Source organism: Miscanthus floridulus, chromosome 6 (genome assembly GCF_019320115.1).
Source record: "Miscanthus floridulus cultivar M001 chromosome 6, ASM1932011v1, whole genome shotgun sequence".
Taxonomy (NCBI): domain Eukaryota; kingdom Viridiplantae; phylum Streptophyta; class Magnoliopsida; order Poales; family Poaceae; genus Miscanthus; species Miscanthus floridulus.
The window spans coordinates 100,210,359-100,232,342 of record NC_089585.1 but is presented as its reverse complement, the minus strand read 5'-3'; the positions used below and the strand labels follow the sequence as shown (position 1 = coordinate 100,232,342).

At 47.8% G+C, this 21,984-nt stretch overlaps 1 protein-coding gene across 1 annotated transcript; it reads left to right on the top strand.

The window, feature by feature from the left end:
• Positions 1 to 3,261: 3,261 nt before the first annotated feature.
• On the top strand, positions 3,262 to 5,815 carry LOC136458783 (uncharacterized). The gene has a single exon (XM_066458714.1). It carries the CDS (start codon positions 3,352 to 3,354, stop codon positions 4,069 to 4,071), a length of 720 nt encoding a protein of 239 aa, XP_066314811.1. The 5' UTR covers positions 3,262 to 3,351; the 3' UTR covers positions 4,072 to 5,815.
• The last annotated feature ends 16,169 nt before the right edge of the window (positions 5,816 to 21,984 follow it).

Below are 21,984 nucleotides of genomic sequence, written 5' to 3'. Positions count from 1 at the left end.
ATTTTACAAATGAAAATGTTTCAGTCTTCCATTCTACCAATATGATACACTGAACTTAGATATTATTACAGGATGCTTGGCCTATGATGGTTTTTGGACAATAACCATGTCTCTATAAATGAATAGATGAGATGGTGAGCTCACCTATGTTACTTATACCAAAATTTATCTGGTTTGAGTGAACTGTGATTTTAATCCAATGGTTGTCTAATGATCCAAGCAAGTATGATGATCCCAATCTCTAATTCAGTTGTGTAGTTAGGTAGCTTGGCGAGTAGCTAGATGAGGTGGTGTCACGGCCTGTAGGTTAAGGCAGTGGCTGACTGGCTGGGCAATGGCTTTCCAATTAAAGTTTATATGGGTGTTGCAGGTTCACTGAGGCACAAAGAACCCTGGCTTGAAGCTTCCTCAATGCCAAACTTAAGCGATCAAGGTTAGTTCTCTACTTCTATTTATCTCCATCTAACCAAACAAAATAAAATCATGTTCATGGCAACTATATCAGACTTGTAATATCACAACTGGTTCATCTAGGGAAGAACAATACTTTTGAAGACACATCTATATTTTGCTATGGAAATAAGATCACTTGGTATGCTTTTGGACATGCACTACATCTGTCTAGCATACTAGCTTTATATGGTGAACTGACACTGATGCTCATTCTGATTTAGGAAATTGGAACCTCGATTGGTTTGGACTAATCGAGCTAAGGGACGTCCTCTATGTGATGTAAAATATTGACTTGCTAGGATATGGATTTACCAAACAATCGTTGTAATATCCATATTTATATCCATGTAATGTATGAACTTGATAACTTATGAACTTCTGTGAACCAGTTGGCATATAAACTTCATCACCCAAATCTGTTAATGTTGTGGTGGCCAATGGTTTGCACCAATGTTTTTGTTGCTTGTGCAAGAAAATGGTTCTATTCTTATTGTTAAATTCTCTATAAATCTGGTCATAGTATTTGATGCACTTCATTACATTCTCATGCTTTGTGAAAAAACAAAATGAATGAAGTGGCTCTACGCATGCATGGGCGCGCGCAAATCACTGGTGAAACTATAGGATGAAACTTTGCATTGAGAGTGGGTGTTTTGTCCAAGTTTCATTGTCTTAGAAACAACGCAATGAAACTATCCACTGAGACTAGCCTTAGTAACCACAAATGAAATGAAGGCTCATCGTCAACCTCATGGAGGAAAACAAAATATGCTTGCGTGACTGCGTGAGTCGGCATTTACTGATCTCCTCCACTCACTCAGCGATCGTGACATCCGTCCTTCGCCTAGAGCGGGTGAGCCCACGAAGAACCGCGAAGAAAGGTGCATCCTCGCTCGCCTCTTCTTCGTCCTCGATAGCAAGTTGCAACTATGTAAGTCACTTTACTTCAGCTCTTATGTTAGTTTGGTGCAAATCCTACTTCACTTCAACTCTTAGGTTGTTTTGGTGCAAATCAGGCGTATTTTAGCCCTTCTGTGATGTTTTGTTTGGTTTGGGTTTGTTTGTCCATCTGCTCCTGATCCTTTACTATACTATAAAAAAACAGAATAGTTTTGTTCTAGTTTACACAAACCACAATTTACAATAAAATGAACCAAAACACATGTATCCATTTACTATAAGATAAATCTAAATAAAGTCCAAACCTGATGAAAGTTATGAACATCGAACTATATGTACACAAATCATGATGAATCAACATGAAAGAACTGGTGAATGAACATACTCCCTTCATCAATTTTCAAGTGTCAATTTCACTTCCAAGAAGTTAAACATACTCAATTTTGACAAAATATATTAGAAAATATTAATGTTTATGGTACATAGTATTATTAGATATATCGTTGAATTTGTTTTTATAATAAACCTATTTAGATATACAAATGTTGTTAATATTTTCTACAACACTAGTCAGGGCGACACTTGGAAGGAACATAACTAGTACAAAACACAACAATAGTGGTGCCGACTCCAAATAAGAACCAAATGATGTACAGTGAACCATCAAGCCTAGTTCCAATAGAATCGTAAGACTACCCACAGTGTCAGCGGTGCTGAAAAGGAATTTCAGCGTGCCGTCTAGACCAATTGTACTTTACACAATGGGCATAAGTGCTTCTTTCGTGTGACCCCAACCATCAGAACCATCGTCTAGGACCAATGGCCAGTTGGGAAATTATTTTTTACTCTTTCAGCACTGGGGAAGGAACATGCATCGGGTAGATAAAATCTAAACCCGGCATCAATAGCCACAACGGTCAGCACCGATGCTCCAACACTCTCTCATCTTTCAACATCACAAAAAAAAACTTACGTTGTGGGTAGTTTAAGCCTGAAGGTTGATTGACGACGGCATGACTGCTCCGCGAGCAACAAATAGATGTAAGTCAAGTGTTGTCATGGTCGCCAAATACAATCATCAGCTTGTTCGGCTGGGCTTATACGATCGTATACGATCGTGGATTATAAGTTGGAACAATATTTTTCTCTCATACCAAACCAGTCAAACCAGCCAGTAGTAAATAATTTACGATTATTTACGACAAAACGAAAAGGCTGGATATCGAAAGGAACTCCATTGTTTCATGCTTCAACCAAGTTGAAAAATGGATGACATTACTCCATGCGGTTGTGCGTGGTGCGTTATCTCTTCTATTTAGGTCCTCTTTAGAACACGAGAACTTTTCCTGTTTTTCTATAAAAATAAACCGACTCTTTTGAAATTCCTATATTATTCCTGTCTTCCAAAGAGGGCTTTAGAGGCGACACAATTTTTTTAAAATACGATTTTGAAAACCAAAAGACCAAAACTGTTCTCAATCATTCAAATGGGACGTAGACATGCATTTCCATGCCCTTCGAAATTCGAATCTGAGCTAAAACCAGCCATCCTCCATCCACTTGCGTTTCGGGCCCGCAAGGCGCGAATCTCGCGCCCATACCATAATCCAGCGCACTACCGAAACGGGAGAGCCGGTGACGCCGTCCACTGGCACCAACTTCCTCGCCACGAAAGAGTCACCGCGTCGCTGACACCGTGGACCCACCAGGCAACACACCGCCGTTGCCGTCATGCACGCGCTCCCATCAGATGGCGAGCAGTAACTGACAGGTGCGGCCGCGCCGCGACTCCGAGCATATGGCCCACCCGTCATTGACGCGAGGCGGAACCTGCCTTTCTAGATATTTCTCACCCCCCTCAGCAAGCACAGCAGAAAAGGAGAAAGAAGCGTCCCCTTTCTCTCCTCTCCCCCTACCTTTTCCCCATAACTTCCCACCCGCAGGCCAGCAATCCCACGCACAGAAACACCAAAGCCCAAAACCCACCACCACCTCCCCATGGAGAACGGCGACGAAAACCTCGCATCCCCCACCGCCGAGAAGGCCGCGCTCAACGGCGGCGTCGCGGAGGAGGAGCAGGTCCCCATCACCCACCCCGCAAAGTCCTACGCCGCGGTCGCCGCCGAGAACCCCGCTCCTAACGGCGGCGTCGCGAAGGAGGAAGAGGGGGTCGCCGGCGCCCACACCGCCGCCAGGTCCTACGCTGCCGTCGCCGCCCGCGCCGAGATCGAGGACCTCCGCGCCGCCAAGCTCAACCTGGAGGCGAAGCTCGCCGAGGCCCGCCGTGAGAACAAGTCCCTCGCCGAGGAGACGCACAGCATCGAGGGGATCTTCATGCAGGCCCGGGAGGAGGTCACCATCGCCGAGCTCGCCGCCGCCTCTGCCGAGAAGGAGGTCGCCTCGCTCCGCACGGAGGTCGACCGCCTCGAGGCCCTCCTCAAGGCCGAGAAGGGCGAGCACGAGCTGGACAAGGAGAGCCACGAGAAGCTCGCCGAGGAGGTGGATGCCGTGCGCCAGGAGAAGCTCAAGCTCGAGGAGGAGATCAGCGCCCTGAAGGCGTCCGCCACTGCCGCCGCCACCAAGGAGAGGGAGGCTGCGCCGGCGGCTGAGGCCCCGAAGGAAGGGGAGGTTGCGTGGCTGGGGATGGCGGCGGCTGCGGCTGCCGGCGCCGCCGGCATGGCTGCTGTCATGCTGATCTATCTCCGCCTTAAGAGGTAATCTGGTGCTCGGTTGCGTAGCAGTGCTGGAAGTTTTCGTCGTGATGCTGCTATTACTAAACTGGAAGTGATGTGACTTCTATGAGTAGTTGCTTATTAGCCTACAGAAATATAGGGATCTGGAGACTGGTTATGTTTCATGGCTGTTTTTGCGGTGACAAAAAAAAATTCGTGCGACTGAGGAACGTTGTATGGTTGGTTATCTTCTGGTTTATGTTACTGGCTTACTGCTGCCGCATGGCCTTACGTCCCTTTTTTTATCTAATAATGGTCAGTGTTCTGCTGATAAGTGCGTTACTTTGCTTACTTGTAATTACTTAATGACTTGGTGATGCTGTCTATTTTGTGTGATTGCTGAGTGAAATCATAAAATTGCCTCAGCATTTGACATGTATTGCATCTGATTACAATTGTACTATATACTAAGTTTGTTTACGAATTCTGCTTCTTGACGCCTTCATCATTTGTGTTCCTCTGCTTAGGCACTGTTTGGTCAATTAGAGGAATTGCTGTGCTCCGTGTTTCTGTTTGTGCATTAGCAATATATCTTCTTTTGTTACGCGCCTACTAGATTTCAGTCGTCTGGGCATCAATTCAAGCAACAGCAGTTAGGGGTGGTGGGTTTTTTCGTGGTGAGATACTGTCAATCACTGGCCATAGGGGAGAGAGCCATGGCAAACAGGCCAGACCTGCAGAGGTGTCTGCCTGGCTGGTGCAGGGGCAGGGAGGCATGGGGGAGCCAGGAATGCTGCCAGCCATGGACAGCAAGGAGAACGCCTGATGGGCGGGGAAAGGGTGGGGACACATAGCAGCGACGATGATATCACTGGCAAAAACCTATTTAGCATAGCAGGGGAGGCATCGGCAGACTCGGGGATAGCACCGCTGTCGGCAATGGGGCAAGCGCAGGATGGAGGGGCTGCATGTCGGCAAACAATGGGTTGAAGAACACAGGGTGATAGAACAGTAGTGCTGTTAATCTGAACACTTGGCTGTGTAGGCGACTGAAATTTTACCAAAAACAGGCATATGGTATATCGCATTACCCTTTCTTGCATTCTTTTTGGCTAGTTGAAGCTACTGCTAATATAGTTTCCTTGTTTACTCATGATGTTTTTTCGGTGTTTTTAAGTGGGCATTGCACAGGCTCATAATTTTCATTGATTTGGAGGGCAACATCTTCAGCAAAAGAAACAATGTGATTGCTTCTGTTGATGGACATGTTGTTTTGCCTTATATAAACTAAATGGCCTTATGTGGATGTCTCAATTACAGTTGTTACTTTTTGCCGTGATGCTACTGGTACTAAATTGGGATTGGTATGACTTGAGTTGGTTGCTTAGTAATAACCCACAGAAACATATGGTCAATTAGAATCAGTTGCTTAGCATGGTTATGTTTGTTCCTTCACTAATATCGTTCTGCATGCTTTTGATCGGGGGCACAAAACTGTTTAGTAATGCGACAGGACATCATACAATGCGTGACAGAGGAAGTGTTTATGCATGGAGTTGGTACAGCTCTGTTTCTCATTGTTTGTGGTTGGTATTGGTTCATGGTTTGCAGATCCCCCGCACCCCCTAACCTATTTATTTATGATTTATGAAATGAGGTCTATCTTTTACTACTTGTAAATTCACTGTCCTAGTATGTTAAAAGTATTTTGTTATGCTTCTAATGGTTGGGGCAGAGTTGATGGATTCTAATCATAATATATCTCGTCAGACCACTTAGTTCGTCCTGTACCTACTATCTGGTAATTTAGATCATGTGGCATGCTGGGTGGAAACTTTGTGTATGTGAAATGTGTATATGCCTTGTATGTTTGTCTGGCCAGTGCAAGCTGACAGCTAATACGATATCTGGAAGCATTAGACGAATTTGTGAAACGTGGGTACTTTTACCTTCAGGAAATATTGAGGCCCCGTTTAGTTGCCAAAATTTTTTGTACAGTGCCCATCACATTGAATCTTGTGGCACATGCATGGAGTATTAAATGTAGACGAAAAAAAACTAATTGCACAGTTGGGTGAGAAATTGCGAGACGAAACTTTTGAACCTAATTAGTCCATAATTAGACACTAATTATCAAATACAAACGAAGTGCTACAGTAGCCAAAATCCAATTTTTTTTTTTGACCTAAACGGGGCCTAAGTTCGGGTGCTATCTTTTCCTGTGGGATGTCGTGTTTCACTTTTGGTTTTATTCTTCATCTTTGCAAGTCACGTATTTGACAAATGCATTGTTCTCATTTCTATTCATGCCTACAAATGGTTGTCTTGGGTCCATAATCTGTGTGATCTCTGATATTATTCTGTCTACATCACTTTTGATGCCCGAGACAACGTGCAGGTTGTGACAATTTGTAAATCAATTCATGGTGATTTTTGTTTGGGATTATGATGTGGAAAGTGTGTACACCATATCATAGCTAGAACTACTCGAGCATATGCTGCATATGCCGAGACTTCGCCGAGCTTAGGTGGAGGGCTGTTGGTCTTTGCCGACCATAGGTGGAGGGTGCTTAATGTTGAATGTGGTGAGACTATGAGGTGGTGTTTGGATATGTTGTTCGAATGGGACAGGGAAATATAGTGAAATAGATGGTGAGACTATGAGCATAGGTGAAGCACTTGGTTGGGTTGTAGCCTGGGTTATACAGTAACTTGATGATCCCATTCCATTAAACTCTGACCCGAATCGAAATTTAGTAGGCTGGTATTGATGATGAAATTAAGTACAAATCAGAGGACATGGTAATTGCTGTTCTGGTATTTTCAAAGCGATATTTCCGCTTACATTGCACTTGGTACTACGATCCATGAACCTCACTGGTACCTCAGAACCTTTGCTACTGTTCGGCGATCTGCTACTGAACAGTCTGAACTACTACGGACTACGGCGGCGACTGCATTTCTCATCCTCAGCCACACGCCTCTCCTATTGTGGGCTGAATTATCTCATCCAATCCAAAAGGCATAGGAGAGAGCGAATGGCCATATCCGTTCCTACAACCAACATTCACACATCCTACCACGGTTAGTTTATTAATAAAGTGAGTGAATCAAGAGTGATACTCGGATTTGGTAGATTAACTTGATAGGCTCTCATAGCATTACACCATATTTTCCCTATACATTTTTGAATGATCATAATCAAATGATTGATGTCAATACTAGATTCGATCAAGAGTGTTAAAAGTAAATCTTCATTGATGATCTCATCCAATGCATAGAAGTGCAAACGGGCATGTCCGTTCGTGCCACCGACGTGGGCACCATTTTGTCGTGTATATATTTGTAACAAATGATATCATCGTTCTCATTGTCTTATTTGGATAACAAATTAATTTCTCATGGGCGTCCACGTCACGTCCTCCTCTCGCCCTCTTGGGCGACTCGAGCGCAGTGGTGGAGCTTAACTCAATTTTCAGCACGGGTCAGTCTTAATTGTGTATGAATTCCAAACGAGAGAACGGTAATTCTTTGGTCTAGTTTAGCCTAAAATCTAATCCTTCACATATAGCTTAGCAATATTAGGGGGGAGTGAGGCATGGTCTAGTACAGTCCTAACTAAGCTCCGCTAGTGCTTGAGTGGACTAGAGGTGCCTGTGCCATCGCCCATCGCCTCCCCCACTGTGCCGATTGCTAGGGGCCCAGGCAACGCTGATTACGATGGCATCGAGGCTTCATTTTCTCCTCCTCTTTGCTTTCTCGCGTTTGTAGTAATCAGTTCGTGCTCTTGGCTTCATGTGGTGGAACCTCCGGCACCTTTCTTCAATCTGCAGCACTCCAAACTTCAATAAATGGCAGAGAATTTGAGGGGAGGCTATTGGGGCCCACTTGCTCATAGGGAGTAGGGAGGGGGTGTGCTCGAGCACCCCCTACACTCACATTGGATCCGTCCCTGGTGGTGAGCTCATATGTATGGTGTTGTCCAACAGGTAGAGGGCAGCGTCCCAATAACGACTGTCCGCCTATGGCAAGGGCCAAATATGGTCGTTGGGGGCTCCATTTGGCTGGCTGGAGGCTTCGGTCCTTCCCGGGACGGCAGGCGGCCTTCACGTCGTGACCTTAGGGCGATAGGTCAGCGTTGCTGCTGCCTCCCTCGCCTCCATGTATCCCGTCTCCTTGGAGGTCTTCTTGTGACTGTGTGTGTGTGGCGATGACGCCCGCTGTGTGCGTGGTGGTGTCTAGTGGTGTTGGTGCGAACGTTCGTGTGTCATCACTAGCGCTTTTCTTTGGGATAGGTATCCCCTACGCCCACGTGAGGAGGAGGGCTTTGGTGGGAAACGAAGGGTGGGTTGCTTGAGGCTAGGGAGAAAGCCTAGAGGATGATGTTTGTGGTCGTCGCTTTCTCCTCGGAGGTGTCGTCTTTGTACCTTTTTTCTTACCGTACTAGGATTTACGGGTGAAAACCTTCCCATGGGTCTTTGGTGTCATTTTCTTCCTGAATGTGTCGATAGGTTCCTCCGGCTCCACTGTTCCGCTCTTACCGTGGGACAATGGCAGTGCTCCAAGTTGTTTTTGTTGGTGGTGCTCGCAGCTTGTCGAGATTGTTAATTGTACTATGTGTTGGTTGCTAGAGCGAATAGTTTTGCTAGTTGTTTTTGGTTTGAGGTGCTCCAGTTAGTCAGTTGCTAGTTATGCCATTTTGATAAAGTTGGCCCACTAGTGTTCAGATGAGGGCACGAAGTTGTTAGTTGTTTTGTTGGTGTACCAAAGTTATACATGACGAGTGATGCACTCTTTCTAGCCGTATTGTTTTTAACCAGATTTTCACTCAAAAAGTTGAGACGATACTTTTTTTCCCCTCCGTCTAATAAAAATCATGGCAAAATTCGAACAAAAAAAATTCCGCGCTGTCTCAATCTCCCGTGTCTCATTTACGTTCCAAGTACATTGATTCAAACAATCTCTCTGCAGGCCTCCTTTTTCTCCAGTCGCCAGCGCCACCCGGCCAAAACCCATCCACCGCTCGCAGTCGCAGCAGCGGCCCGCCGGCCCCCACGCTCAGTCGCTCACTGATGGCGCATGCCAACCCCATCGTAGAAGCACTGATGGACGACCTTGCCGGGCGCCTTGGCGACGTCGACGCCGTGCAGCGCGTGCAGCGCAACGTCGACCTCGTCCGCGCCGAGATCGACGAGTACGCCGCGCTCCACGCCGAGGCCGCCGCCCAGCTTGCGCAGGCCCGCCGGCGCGTCGCGGAGGTGGCGTTCAACGCCACCGCCGCCCGCCGGAGGGTCTGGTGCTGCCGCTGGATGATCCTGAGGTGGCCGCGCACGCCGCCGCCTACGTGGAGGCCGCGGCCCGCGTCAAGCTCATCAAGCAGAACGAGCTTCTTCTGGTCGAAGCCCTCGCGTTCCTCGCGGTGTCCCGGGCCCTCGCCTTCGCCTTCAACCGCGTCCACCTCCTCCCTGGGGTCCTCGTCACGGCCGCCGCCGCGTACGCGCTGGCGTACGTCGCGTCGTGGGGCGCCGTGGTGCCGGGACCCACCAGCATCCTGAGGATCGCCGTCCTGGTGCTGTGCTTCCTCTTGGGTATCCCGGTGGTGGGTAATTTGCCATAGGGAAGTAAGTACACGCCCTGAGAACTATTGGTTTGATATGTGATCGCTGTTAATTTGGTCAAGTTCATCTGCTCATCGGCGGCTTGTGCAGCTGTTATGCGTCGCCTAGAACTAGAAGTAATGTAGCTTTCAGAAAGTGAGGCAATGACTTGGGGAATGCGTGATCTCGTTTAACCGCTGTTTGGGAGTTAAGTTCACTATCTTGTTCATCTTCTTGCAACGCTTTGCTGTTGATAGTTGATACTGGATTACTGGCGATGCACATTCTGAGTTCAGCGAGAATTTCAATGCAATCTTTCTTCTATTCTTGTCCTGCAAGGCCCTGTGCCTTGGTGCTGGTGCTTAGCAAAGCTGTGAAATGTTCTCCAGGTTCGATCCTTTTAATTTGCGGATATATGCTGATATAGGCATTTTTTTTGTAACATTATAAACTCTTGTTAGTCGGTGATGTTCGTTAAGTTGGTTATTTGATCATCTTCCTAGCTGCCACTAGCTAGCTACATGATCCTTTTGTTTCGTGTTTCGTTTGGAGACACCAAACAATGATGATGAAATCAAACACCGTGCTTGCTTCCTCCATGTGTTTAGTGACTGTTTGTCAAGTCTCTTGCACACTTTTTTTATACTGATTTTTGTTGTTGTTGATACTGATGAAGAAAGGGAGTACACATCTGGGAGATACATGAATGATGAATTGATGACTATTGGCTTATTGCTGAGTTCGGAGAATTTCAACGCTTCTATATATCTCCTTGTCCGGTTGTCCTGCCTGATCCTTTTGCGATCAACTGAGGTAACCCCACCATTCAGCATGCTGCTGTATATTTCTTATGTTTACAAGTATCTGATAGTGTTCGATACTTGCGTAGTTCTGCAACGTCAGCTAATTGCTCCTATTTGTACACATATATCGGTGTTAACTTTTGGATGACTTTTTGGATGAAGAGAAACTTGAGTTGCAACTTTTTTTGGGAACAAGAAGCAAGTTTCCCAGTTGCCAAGCTTGTGAGTTGTGAATTTGAATGGGAGAGAGATGCAATACAAAGCAATGTATAGCACTTCTTTATCTTGGTTGATCGTGTGATCGTGTCCTCTAAGTTCAGACCATTTCTGTTCCTCAAAAAAAAAAAAAAAAATCAGACCATTTCTCAGCTCGGTTTGTCGTTCTATGGTTTGGCCGAGTCAAGCCATCCACGGCCCAGACAAGCGAGGTGCGAAACCGTCGTGCTCTGTTACACGGCCTAGCAAGGCCCGATAGTTGATGCCGTGCCAGCCAGACTCACCAATTCACCGTCCCTCCCCTCAAAAAAAAAAATCATGGTCCCAAAAAAGAAATATAAATCTCATTTTTGACATATCTCAAGTTTAATCAAATATATATAGATAAAATAATAATATTTAATTCCCAAAAAATAATATTTATAATATCTAATAAATATTATTAGATTAATTATGAAATATATTTTTCATAATAAATTTATTTAGAGATATAAATGTTGATATTGTTTCTTATAAACCTAGTTAAACTTGAGATTAATTTACTTTTTGAAAAACGATGTTTACATTTTTTTGGACGGACGTGGTAGTTCTCAAAGAGAGAAAGAAACAACATTATATTATTTTGTCAACGAAGCGTTTCGCTTAAACCGATCATTTCCTTCTTCCTTGGAGAAAAAGACCTACTCTCTCCATTTCTTTTGATAAGACATATTATAATCCAAAAAGTATTTCAAGATATATTTAATTTTGGGTATTGACTTATCTTAAAATATGTTATCAATCACTATAAAACCGACATTATACTAAAATACATGTGAGATATGATGTGTTGATGCATTTTTGTGCACTAGACATGCATATATTTGACTTATTGATGGTCAAAGTTTAAAATAGTTGTTTTTTATTCTATAATACGTCCTGCACATTGAAAATGAGGGAGTGCATTAGTTCTAGCATAAATATTTAGACTTATTATCTCGAGTTAGTTGAAGTAAAATTTTCATCTACTAAACCATCTCTTCTCTTTTTATAAAAAAGAAAGCATGCTATTAATCAATTGTTTTAAATTTAAAGTATACACAAAGTTTTTATAGAGCTATATTAATCGATCTAAATAGCTGCTAGAGCACCATTATAATATTTCATAAGGCATGCCGCCATAATTGCCCTGTTCGTTTGGCTGATAAGCCATGACGGAATTACTGTTGGCTGATTTGTTGTGAGAGAAAAATATTATTTATTGGCTGAAAAAGTATGACTTATAAGCCAAGCGAACAGGGCAAATGTCAATGATTTTGCTATTGTAGGTAACGACACTTTAGCTCGACTAAACACCGCTGTCGCAGCTAATATAAGGACACTTTAGCTCAATTTATACCGTACTTGTATTAAAGTTACGACAATTATTTTGGTGTTTTTTCCTAGGTACAGTTTGCGTAAATATTCATATATAAATCTTTAGCAATGCTAGCGTCCATACATCCGGACGAACACCCGCGCTGCTCTCTATTTCCCGCGCGCGCTGCACTCTACACCCACGCTCGCGCCAGCACGCCGTTGCCCGCGTGCCCACATGGGGCCCGCGTCGCTAGACTACGTGCAGGCACCCCTCCCGCTTCTCACGCGCATCCCATATGTAACACCCGATCTACTTTTGAAATATTCAGATGCAACAGTTGCAACATACGTCTGAAGACAAATAAAACACTTGAAACATACTTCTGAAACACTTGCCAAAAATACCTAAAAAACACATGAAAACCATTGCAAACATACACAACATTCAAATAAAACACTTTGCAACATATGTGTGAAAACTTATGCAACATTCAGATAAACACACTTGCATCATATGTCTGAAAACACAGATGAAACATTATAAATAAAGTCTTGCAACATACGAGTATAACCATTGCAACATATGAAATATTCCGATCTACTTTTAATATCCATCTGAAACACTTGCAACATACCTATGAAACATCTAAAACACTTAAAACATATACTTGCAACATACGTTTTTCAACCTTCTTCTTTCGTAGCTCACTTGTTAGCTAAGCAGGTCACAAGTGACACGACAGGTTAGGAGAGTGGCAATTAGCCCCAACTTGCATCGATCACCTACTGGCGTAAGATTGTAATCCCAATACTCATTGGTGAATGAATGAAGTTCTGAATCACAAAAGAACCTTCTTCTTCCGTACAACGCAGAGCAGAGTGGGGAACGGTCGGTTCTGGCCAGCTGGTGACCGAGGAAGGTGGCGTGGCCTGGCAGCGGCTAGTTGCACCTGCGCCTGGCCTGGGCCTTGCCAACAACGGCCCCCTCTTTTGGTCGCTTGGCCACACACAACGTCTAGGTGCATGTGCGACTACTGCTGGGTTGTCCTGGCCAGCCAGCGACATTGGCAAGCGGTTGAACCCCAGCGACGGCGAGAAGGCTCTCTGGCTCGTTAGAGGTGGACGCCGCAAGCGGGCAGCGTGGGTGCGACGATGGAGAACACAGCGAGGTAGAGTGGGGATGTTGTTGAAGCGTCTAGTTTTTTAGAAGCCGTAAAAGTCGTCCAGCAGGCTTGTTGGGCTGGTCCACAGGCCTAGGAAGCAAGCGGCCGAGCGAACGGATGCCCTGACTACAGCATTAACGATAAATCTTTGGCCTACACCTATGTTGCCCCATCAAATTCGTGTGATGGAGCCCTTCAAATCATGCACATGATCCAAATCATGTGATTTAAACAATCATATTATATATGTAAAAAGCAATTAGATGACATGATTTTTTGCACTTGTAAATCTTATGTTATGTTATACTCTTATAAAGCAAAACCCTATTAGCTATTTATTTCAACCAACAAGCTGTTCAACTAGGCAATGCACTATCACATAGAATTAAAATCCACTAAGCAAAATCTCATTAGCTATTTATCTCAATGTGCAAGCTGTCCAACTAGGCAATGCACTATCACATACAATTAAAATTCACTAGCACATGCAACAGCAATGTACACGTCAGTAAGACACATAAACATTTTGTTGTCCATGTCATCATAACACGCAATCCACTAATCTATGATTCCCATGGCAACGGGTGGGGTATGCTTCTAGTTCACGTGATTTTGGCAACCAAATGATGCACATGAGTCACCGAATTCCTCGAATCACTTGGTTTTGCATAGGTACGCCAACCTTTCGAGGAAGTGTCGGCTTGCGTGTACCTCTGGAGTGGGGGCAGTCCTAATGGGGTATTTATGGTGGTTTCTATGTCTATTAATTACTATCGGTGTGAAAAGTGACCAACTAGTAAATATTTATCGTTTTGTCATACGTTGTGATCGGATGTGGCCTAGCACTCAATGACACAGGGTTTATACTGGTTCAGGTAACGTGCCCTACATCTAGTTTGAGTTGGTCGGTGACTTTATTCCTGAGCCCAGGTGCTCGAAGTTTGTTGTGGGGTTACAAACGAGTGGGAGTAAGATGGGGGTGTTAGAGGTCCGATCGGACTCTGGACCAAAGGGCCAATAGTGATGGGAGCTCCTACATGTGCTAAGTATTGGAACGTATGCTCTGTATAGCTTTAGAATATCTAAAGCTAGCAGAGAGTGAGTCAGAGCAATCCGTCAGTTGTCTGTTGTTCGATCATCCATCCTCATTGGGAGAGGGTGCATCCCCTTTTATAGATAAAGGGGATGGCCTTATAAGTGAGAGAGAGTGTGTGTGCTACCTAATCTTGTTACCCACGCCATCGGGTACAAGTCGGTTTATCGGCGCCCAGAATACTGTTGACGCCTAGATGCATGTGGTTGGTTCTATCGTGTTCTTCTGGTATGACAAATGTTGGCGCCTACCATACTGTAGGACAAATGTCGGCGCCCACAATATTATTTGTTATTCTAACATGTCTAGAAGGTCATAAAGTACTCTTCTGACATGACCTGACAGTACTGTCCTATAGGTGTGTAGGGTACGGTCCTTGGTATTGTGGCTTGACTTGAGCGCCCTATCTTACTTACTCCTCCTGATTCTTTGGGTCCTTACCGAGCGGGCCTCCTAGTTCGGTCATTTCCTAGTTGGCTTCGACCACGTCGGTCAGAGAAGAGCTGTAAGTAGAGGTTCGGTGTACTCCGAGTCGGAGAGGTGGGTCAGAGTCAGAAGTGAGCATCATTCCTTCCTTAGCCAGGCCTTTTGGTCGGAGAGGCGAGTCGGAGTCGAAAGCGAGCATCGTTCCTTCCTTGGCCAGACCTTTCGATCAGAGAGGTGGGTTAGAATTAGAATCGAGCACCATTCCTTCCTTAGCCAGGCCTTCTGACTAAAGACTGAATTGCTCTTCTGTCCTGTCATTAGGTATCTGGGCCGGCCTAGGAGTTCTGCATTGTTCACAACGTTGTCTGCTGAGTCGAGCTTTTGCTGGAAAGTAGGTCCATTAGGGATCCTGGGTTTATGAACCCAATAGGAGCCCCTGAGCCCCCGGGCGATTTGGGTAGAATCATCTGGGGTTTTTTTGACTTGCCGGTGGGTGCGCATGAGCGCACCTAGTTGTGTATCCCCTGAGCCTGCGTCCGGCTGGTGAGTCGGTTGGAGGCTGAGCATTTTGGTACTCTTTCCTAGGCCATAGATTTCTGTATTTCTGTTGTTTGGGGTGTTTGCCCGTGTTTGTCCCGCCCATGACCTATGCGGTTAGTTGATTTTCTGAGTCGGCGTCGGGCGACCTAAGCCCCTGAGCCTATTGGGTTTGGTAGGGGTAGGTCTAGTTCCATGCGTTACCCCTTCTATGGTTTCCACAACCAGAGGGGCTAAGCTAACGTCGCTTGCCTCAATAGCTCGAGTGACTCTCTTGGTGAGCTCACTAACAAGCGTTCGAGCAGAATCTGGGTTCATCATTCGTGATGGGGTCGGCATAGCCCTTATGTGGCATTTCGCTGCTCCTTAACCCGCCTCTTGGTAGATGCCTAGGTCATTCTGAAGACCGACTTAGGTGGCCTGCTGGCCTCCCCTCAGTGGAGATTCTATGGGCATGGCTCGAGGCTAGGATCGAATAAGAAGGTTGGGATGACCCTATCTGCTTTTGGATAGATCGGGTGAGGGCTGTTGGGGCTCATCTATGTTTTCTCCTGTGGCCCTATTTGATAGGAGGTGGCCTTGAGCCCTTCGTGGGCCAGCCTTTGTACCCCGGTCAGTTGTTGCTCATGTTGAATGAGGCAACTACCGCCTCATGACGCAACACGAAGCATTGTGATGCATTAATTTGCATATGCAATGCTTTGGATGTATGTGATGAATGAATGATGGTATGAATGCGTGTGTGAATGCGTTGTATGAGAATGGATGAATGAATGACCATGCATAAAAAAATAAAGTAAGAATGTTTGGTAAAGTTACCTTGATGACTTGAGCGACGAGTTTGAGGAGCTCTTATCGGATATGTTCGAACGGGATCCATGTCCGTCGTTCATGGCGGAGTCAACATAGCCCACATGGGGCATCCCTCTGCTCCTTACCTGTCTCTCGTCATTTGCCTGAGTCGTCTGATATACTCAGGAAGCCCATTGGTCTCTCCTCGATGGAGATCCCATCATTGGGCCCTTCCATGTCTTGTCTAGGAAGGTGGAGGGCCACTTGCAAGTGGTTGCGCCTTGTTTCCTACGCCCAGCATGTGGTAGTGGTGGACCATGCTTAGGCCACATCTCATCTAACCATGCATTGTTTCGTTGAGCAGGGCGTGTCCCATTAGTCAGGATGTGTCCTAGCGCATCCCATCCGCATTGAATGGGGGAAGGAAGAGGCTTTTTTCACCCCAATCCTTCGCCTTTCTCACACTGCTATGTCTCTTCCTTAAATAGGGGAAGGGAGAGAGTTTTCATCCTGTTCCTTAACCTATTCTCCAATCGCTGCCTCTCCTCCTTCTTCCTTCTTGCCAAGGGCGTTTGTGTGTCGTGGTGGTTCCTAAATGAGAGAGGGTAAAGCGGGAGAGGAGAACTCATAGATCCATTCATGAGTCTAAAGCGTGATGTTGAGCTAGAGGCCATCCAATGTGGATGAGGTAGTGCTGGCTGCCTTCGCCAAGAAGAGGCTGCTCCCGCCGAAGGAGATGGTGCACTGGAGGGCTCCTACGGGGGAGGCTTTTCCGTGACCATGGTCCGACGAGGTTGTCTCCTTCCATGTCTTCCACAAGCGTGGGCTAGGATATCCCTTGCATTGGTTCTTGCACGGGCTCCTCAATGAGTAGGGCCTAGAGTTGTAGCGCCTCAATCTGACTGGGGTGCTACACGTCGCTGGCTTCATGACCGTCTGTGAGGCCTCCCTCAGGATGGACCCGCACATGGACTTCTTCCGATAGATCTTCACCAGGCATGCCATGTTGGAGGTGAAGCCACCTAGGACCGCACTAGTTGGGGGCTTCATGCTATAGAAGAAGCCAAGGCTGCTGTGTTAATACCCTACATACTCCCCCTACAACTCCAATCGGGGGTGGCATAGGGAGTGGTTCCATATTAGGAACCCAGCGGAGGGGCCATTCTCGCCGTTCACCGGAAGGAGGCCAGAGAGGAGGGATGGTTGGTCGTGGGGGCCCTCTAGCTGGTAGAACAAGTTGGAGGTCATCGAGGTAGAGCTCTAGAAGTTGGTGCAGCATGACCTCGATGAGGTGCGGGTGTTCCACACCTTCTTCCACCGTCGGGTCGCCCCACTGGCAGAGAGGAGGTGGTCGATGTGGAACTACTTGGGCCCAATAGATCCTGACCGCACGTCGCTGGAGGAGTTGGCGAAGGATGAGGTCTTGAGTCGAGAAGGGGCTGCTCCTGCCGAAGGAGATGGCGCACTAGAGGGCTCCTGCGGGGGAGGCTTTTCTGTGACCATGGTCCAATGAGGTTGTTTCCTTCCTTACCTTCCATGAGCGTCGGCTAGGATATCCCTCGCATTGGTTCTTGCATGGGCTCCTCAATGAGTAGGGCCTAGAGTTGTAGCACCTCAATCCGACTGGGGTGCTACACATCGTTGGCTTCGTGACCGTCTGTGAGGCCTCCCTTGGGACGGACCCACACACGGACTTCTTTTGGTAGATCTTCACCGAGCGTGCCTTGTTGGAGGGGAAGGCGCCTAGGACCACACTAGTTGGGGGCTTCGCGCTACAGAAGAAACCAAGGCCACTGGGTTAATACCCTGCATACTCCCCCTACAACTCCAATCGGGGGTGGCATAGGGAGTGGTTCCATATCAGGAACCCAGCAGAGGGGCCGTTCTCACCATTCACCAGAAGGAGGCTAGAGAGGAGGGATAGTTGGTTCTGGGGGCCCTCTAGCTGGTAGAACAAGTTGGAGGTCATCAAGGCAGAGCTCCAGAAGTTGGTGTAGCATGGCCTTGATGAGGTGCGGGTGTTCCACACCTTCTACCACTGTCGGGTCGCCCCACTAGTAGAGGGGAGGCGGTCAATGTGGAACTACTTGGGCCCAACAGATCCTGACCGTGCGTCGCCAGAGGAGTTGGCGAAGGATGAGGTCTCGAGTTAGCTCGACCGGGTGCTACAACTGAGGGCCCAAGAGTCCCTCGATGGAAAACCCAGACCCCTCCACGCCACAAAGCTGTCCACTCTGGTACGCTCCCTTCTCCTTATTTCGTGTCTTTTTCTCTTTTGCTTTCCTGTATTTTGACTTTGAGTCGTCTATTTTTGTAGGGACTTGCCAGTTACAAATCTCGGCTGCACCTTCCGAGGGGGGCAGAGGGCGTGGCTCGACAAGCTGCCCCAAAGGAGGAGGTGGACGACAAGAAGAAGAAGAGAGCTAAGAAGGCTCGGCGTCAGCACCAGAAGGAGAAGGAGATCGCTCAGCGAGTGCGGGCCGGGGAAAATAGGAGCAATGTGGAGGTGGAGCTCAAGTTAGAGGAGCCCACGGAGGTTGGCGGCAGCGTGAGCTCCTCTGAGAATGAAGGAGGCCAGGACATTGTTATGACCTTAGTGGAGCGTCATGAGCTAGTGGCCGCATCCATCAGCAGCGGGCGGGACGCGGAGGGGTGCAATAATGTTCCCATGTCAAGGAAGCATGCCATGAGTTCGGACACCACCACCGAGTGAGAGGCAAAGCGGACGTGGTCGCCGTGGCCTTTGGAGGCATCGCTGGCCTCACCCTCCCCCACTCCAAGTGTGGCGAGGCAGGCCAGCTGGTCGGAGGAGCAGGATCGCACCCCCGCATCTTTGGGGCTGGCACCGGTGCATGACCCACAATGGGGGGACACCCTGCTAGCTACTCTGGTGGGCGTGTCACAAGTCGGCGGTCGTGGTGGCTCATGGGTCAATCGAGAATTAGCTAGGTCGACTCCCCCCTCGGTCGATGTGAGGGGACACGGGTCACGACCCTTGAGCAGTCCTCATCCAGTGGGCTCGTTGCCAGTGGGTCGAGGCTTCAGGGCCCTGCCCCTTTCATCTAGGTATATACCCATGTTTCTTCTAATCTCATAGTTTGAGTTTTTCGAGCACGACTAACCAATACTTTTCTGACAGCGGCTAGATACTGATAGGATTGAGTGTTGCCTCGCCTCTTATGTGGGAGGAGTGGAGACCCAGCCTACAACAAGTCATGATGAGCAGCGGGGAAAGTAGGCTGGTGGTGGTGCGACCTTCCCCTCTAGGGGTTGTGCCCTCCCAGCCGGTAGCGGGCTCGGTGAAGGCGGCAATGGCGGTAATGGCGGTGATCCCGGTGGCGACAATGGAGGTTGGGTCAGAGGTGACCCTTGTGATCCCTCCTACATTGGCTATGGTGAAAGAGAGGAGGGAGACCGAGCTCCCTGCCTCGCTCGGTGGAGGGACACATGGTTCGTCCTCTTGGTTGGAGCTAGAGGCGTCGGGAGGTGACATGGCCAGGCTAGAGGCAGAACACCTACCGGCGGGCTGCGAGGTCGAGGAAGTGGAGATCCCCTACCCCGATGAGGCAGGCGCTAGGGTGGAGCCACCAGCCATCTTGATGTTGTGGGAGTTGGCGGTGGTCCGGTCATTGGCTGGGCCTTCCAGCAGGTTGGGGTGGACCTGTGAGCTACTATAGCCCTACCCTGATGACCTAAGGAAGGCCCAGTTTGTCCTACGCAATGGGGAGGAGGTGGTGCTCTGGGACTTCCTAGAGGAGAGTGGACTGTCGATGGAGTTCGATCTTGCCCAAACCAAGGTGAAGCTCAGGGAGGCCTTGGAGCGGGTTGAGCTCACCCATCAGGCGATCTCAGTAGACCTATTGCGCATTGCCGAGGTAAGCCTTCTATGCTTTTAGTGTTTGTCCTCAACTCCTTGGTCTTCTGCTGGTTGTGCCAGCACGCTTGCTTTCTTGCTTTACAGGAGTTAGAGGCGAAGTTGCTCCATAAGTCTTGTTTCCTTTGGGAGGAACACGATCAGATGGAGTAGGAAGCTGTGATGTCACAATGGGTCAATGAGCTTGAGCACTAGCTAGAGTTTGCCTATTGTGAGTCTAAAGACCAAGTGGCTGAGGCATCAGGAGCACGGGCGGCGAAGCTGCTCATGGTGGAATGAGCAATCGCTGCCGAGCAGGGACTCACAATGACAGTGGAACGAGCGACTGCTGTCGAGTAGGGACTCACAGCAGTGAAGGTCCACCTGATAGAGACTGAGGTGGTGCTCCAGAAGTCACTAGAGTCCTTGGAGTCAGAGCGGAAGGCCCGGTCGGAGGTCAATCGGGAAGTGCTCACGCTCTGGGGGTAAGTGCTTAGGGGCGGAGGAGTTGAACGCTCAGCTGCTCGAGAAGGTGACCCAGTAGGAGGAAGGACTCTCCATCCTCAAGAACACCCAGCTCGGTACATACCTATTATGCCTTTGGTTGATGTCTTGGTTTTTCCTTTCCCTTGCTTCTAAACTTGTCGTGCTTTTTCTAGAACTAGGTGGAAGAATTGGTTCTCTAGAGCAGGACCTGGAGACAGCCAAGGCAGCAATTGGTTGGAGTGCGGAGGCGCTGGCCAAGTCCCTTAAAGAGCGATATGCTCTTGAGGGGGAGCTCAACCAAATCTGCAACATCTCCTAGGTCATCATCTCAGATGTGTTCAGGTCGGCGCCAAGCACTAGCACGCCCGCTATCCAGCTAGAGGACGTCCCGAATGAGGTTTGGGCGCTCATCTTCGACAAGATGTTCTATGGGACATCGGGAGTGCTTACCTTAGTGGTGATGCACCACCTGGACCTAGACTTCACCGCCATCTATAGTGGGTACGCTGACAGCTAGAGCGCGGACGCCATCCATGCGCTCAGGGAGAGCTTGATGCCTTGCGCACAGATGGTGTCTGAGCAAGTCTCCACGCAATGGGTGATGGAGGCTCACCGTGCGAGCATGGCTAAAGGCACGCGTCAAGAAGATGTCACCCAACCTGTAGATGTAGTGGAGGCTAGGTCATAAGCCAGCGTTGTCCTGCCTCTGATCGAACCAAACGTCGCCCCATCGGAGAGCGAGCAGCCCTTATCTTCGTCGGTCGTGCTGTCAGCCGATGCCGCCAGGCAGCCATAGTAGAATTTAGAGTAGAAGTAGTAAGGAAATGTCAAAATTAAATTTGTAGAGGAGCCCTCGTGTGAACAGTGATGGAATCACTTCATAAGGGGAAGCTTGTCCCATCTGTTCTTTGTTTTTACCCAAGCATAGCTCTGTTTTTATAATTTCTTTTTCACACCTACCCATTTGACCCATAGGCTACAACTTTAAGAACCCAGGCATGGCCCATGAGGCTCAGCTGCTCATAACCATAGGTCATGGTGAGGTGTGATCAGTCGAGAGTTTAAGGCAAAGTTACATAGGGTAATTAAAGGAACGCACCCTTTTGTTCGGGTAAAAAGTATTTACTATATGATAGTAAAAAAGTGAGGTGGTATCGCACCCTCATGGAGCCCCTGAGCGACCCAAGCTGAGAGTGTTCGGGCTAGGGTGCTTGTAGGAGCAAACGTTGAATGAAATAAAGCAGTAAGACCAAATTTTTAGGGGAAGAAAGAATATAATTGTTCGATGTTACAAGTGTTGGTGAGAACGTTGCCAATGTCGTCCTTCAGTCGGTAGGTGCTCAGTCGGATCACCTCGGTCACCATATAGGGTCCTTCCCATAGTGGACAGAGTTTGTGTTTCTCCTTGGTTGAATGGGTCCTTCAAAGCACGAGGTCTCTGACCTCGAGGATCCTTCCTCTGATTTTTTTTTCATGGTACCTACGGAGAGTTTGCTGGTAGCGAGTGGAGCAGATGATGGTTGTCTTGTGGGCCTCCTCGAGTAGGTCGATTACGTCCTACCGAGCCTCCGCGGCTCGGTCGTGATTGAAGGCCTTCACTCTTGGGGCGCCATGGTCGAGGTCAGAGGGCAACACTACTTTAGCTCCGTAGGCCA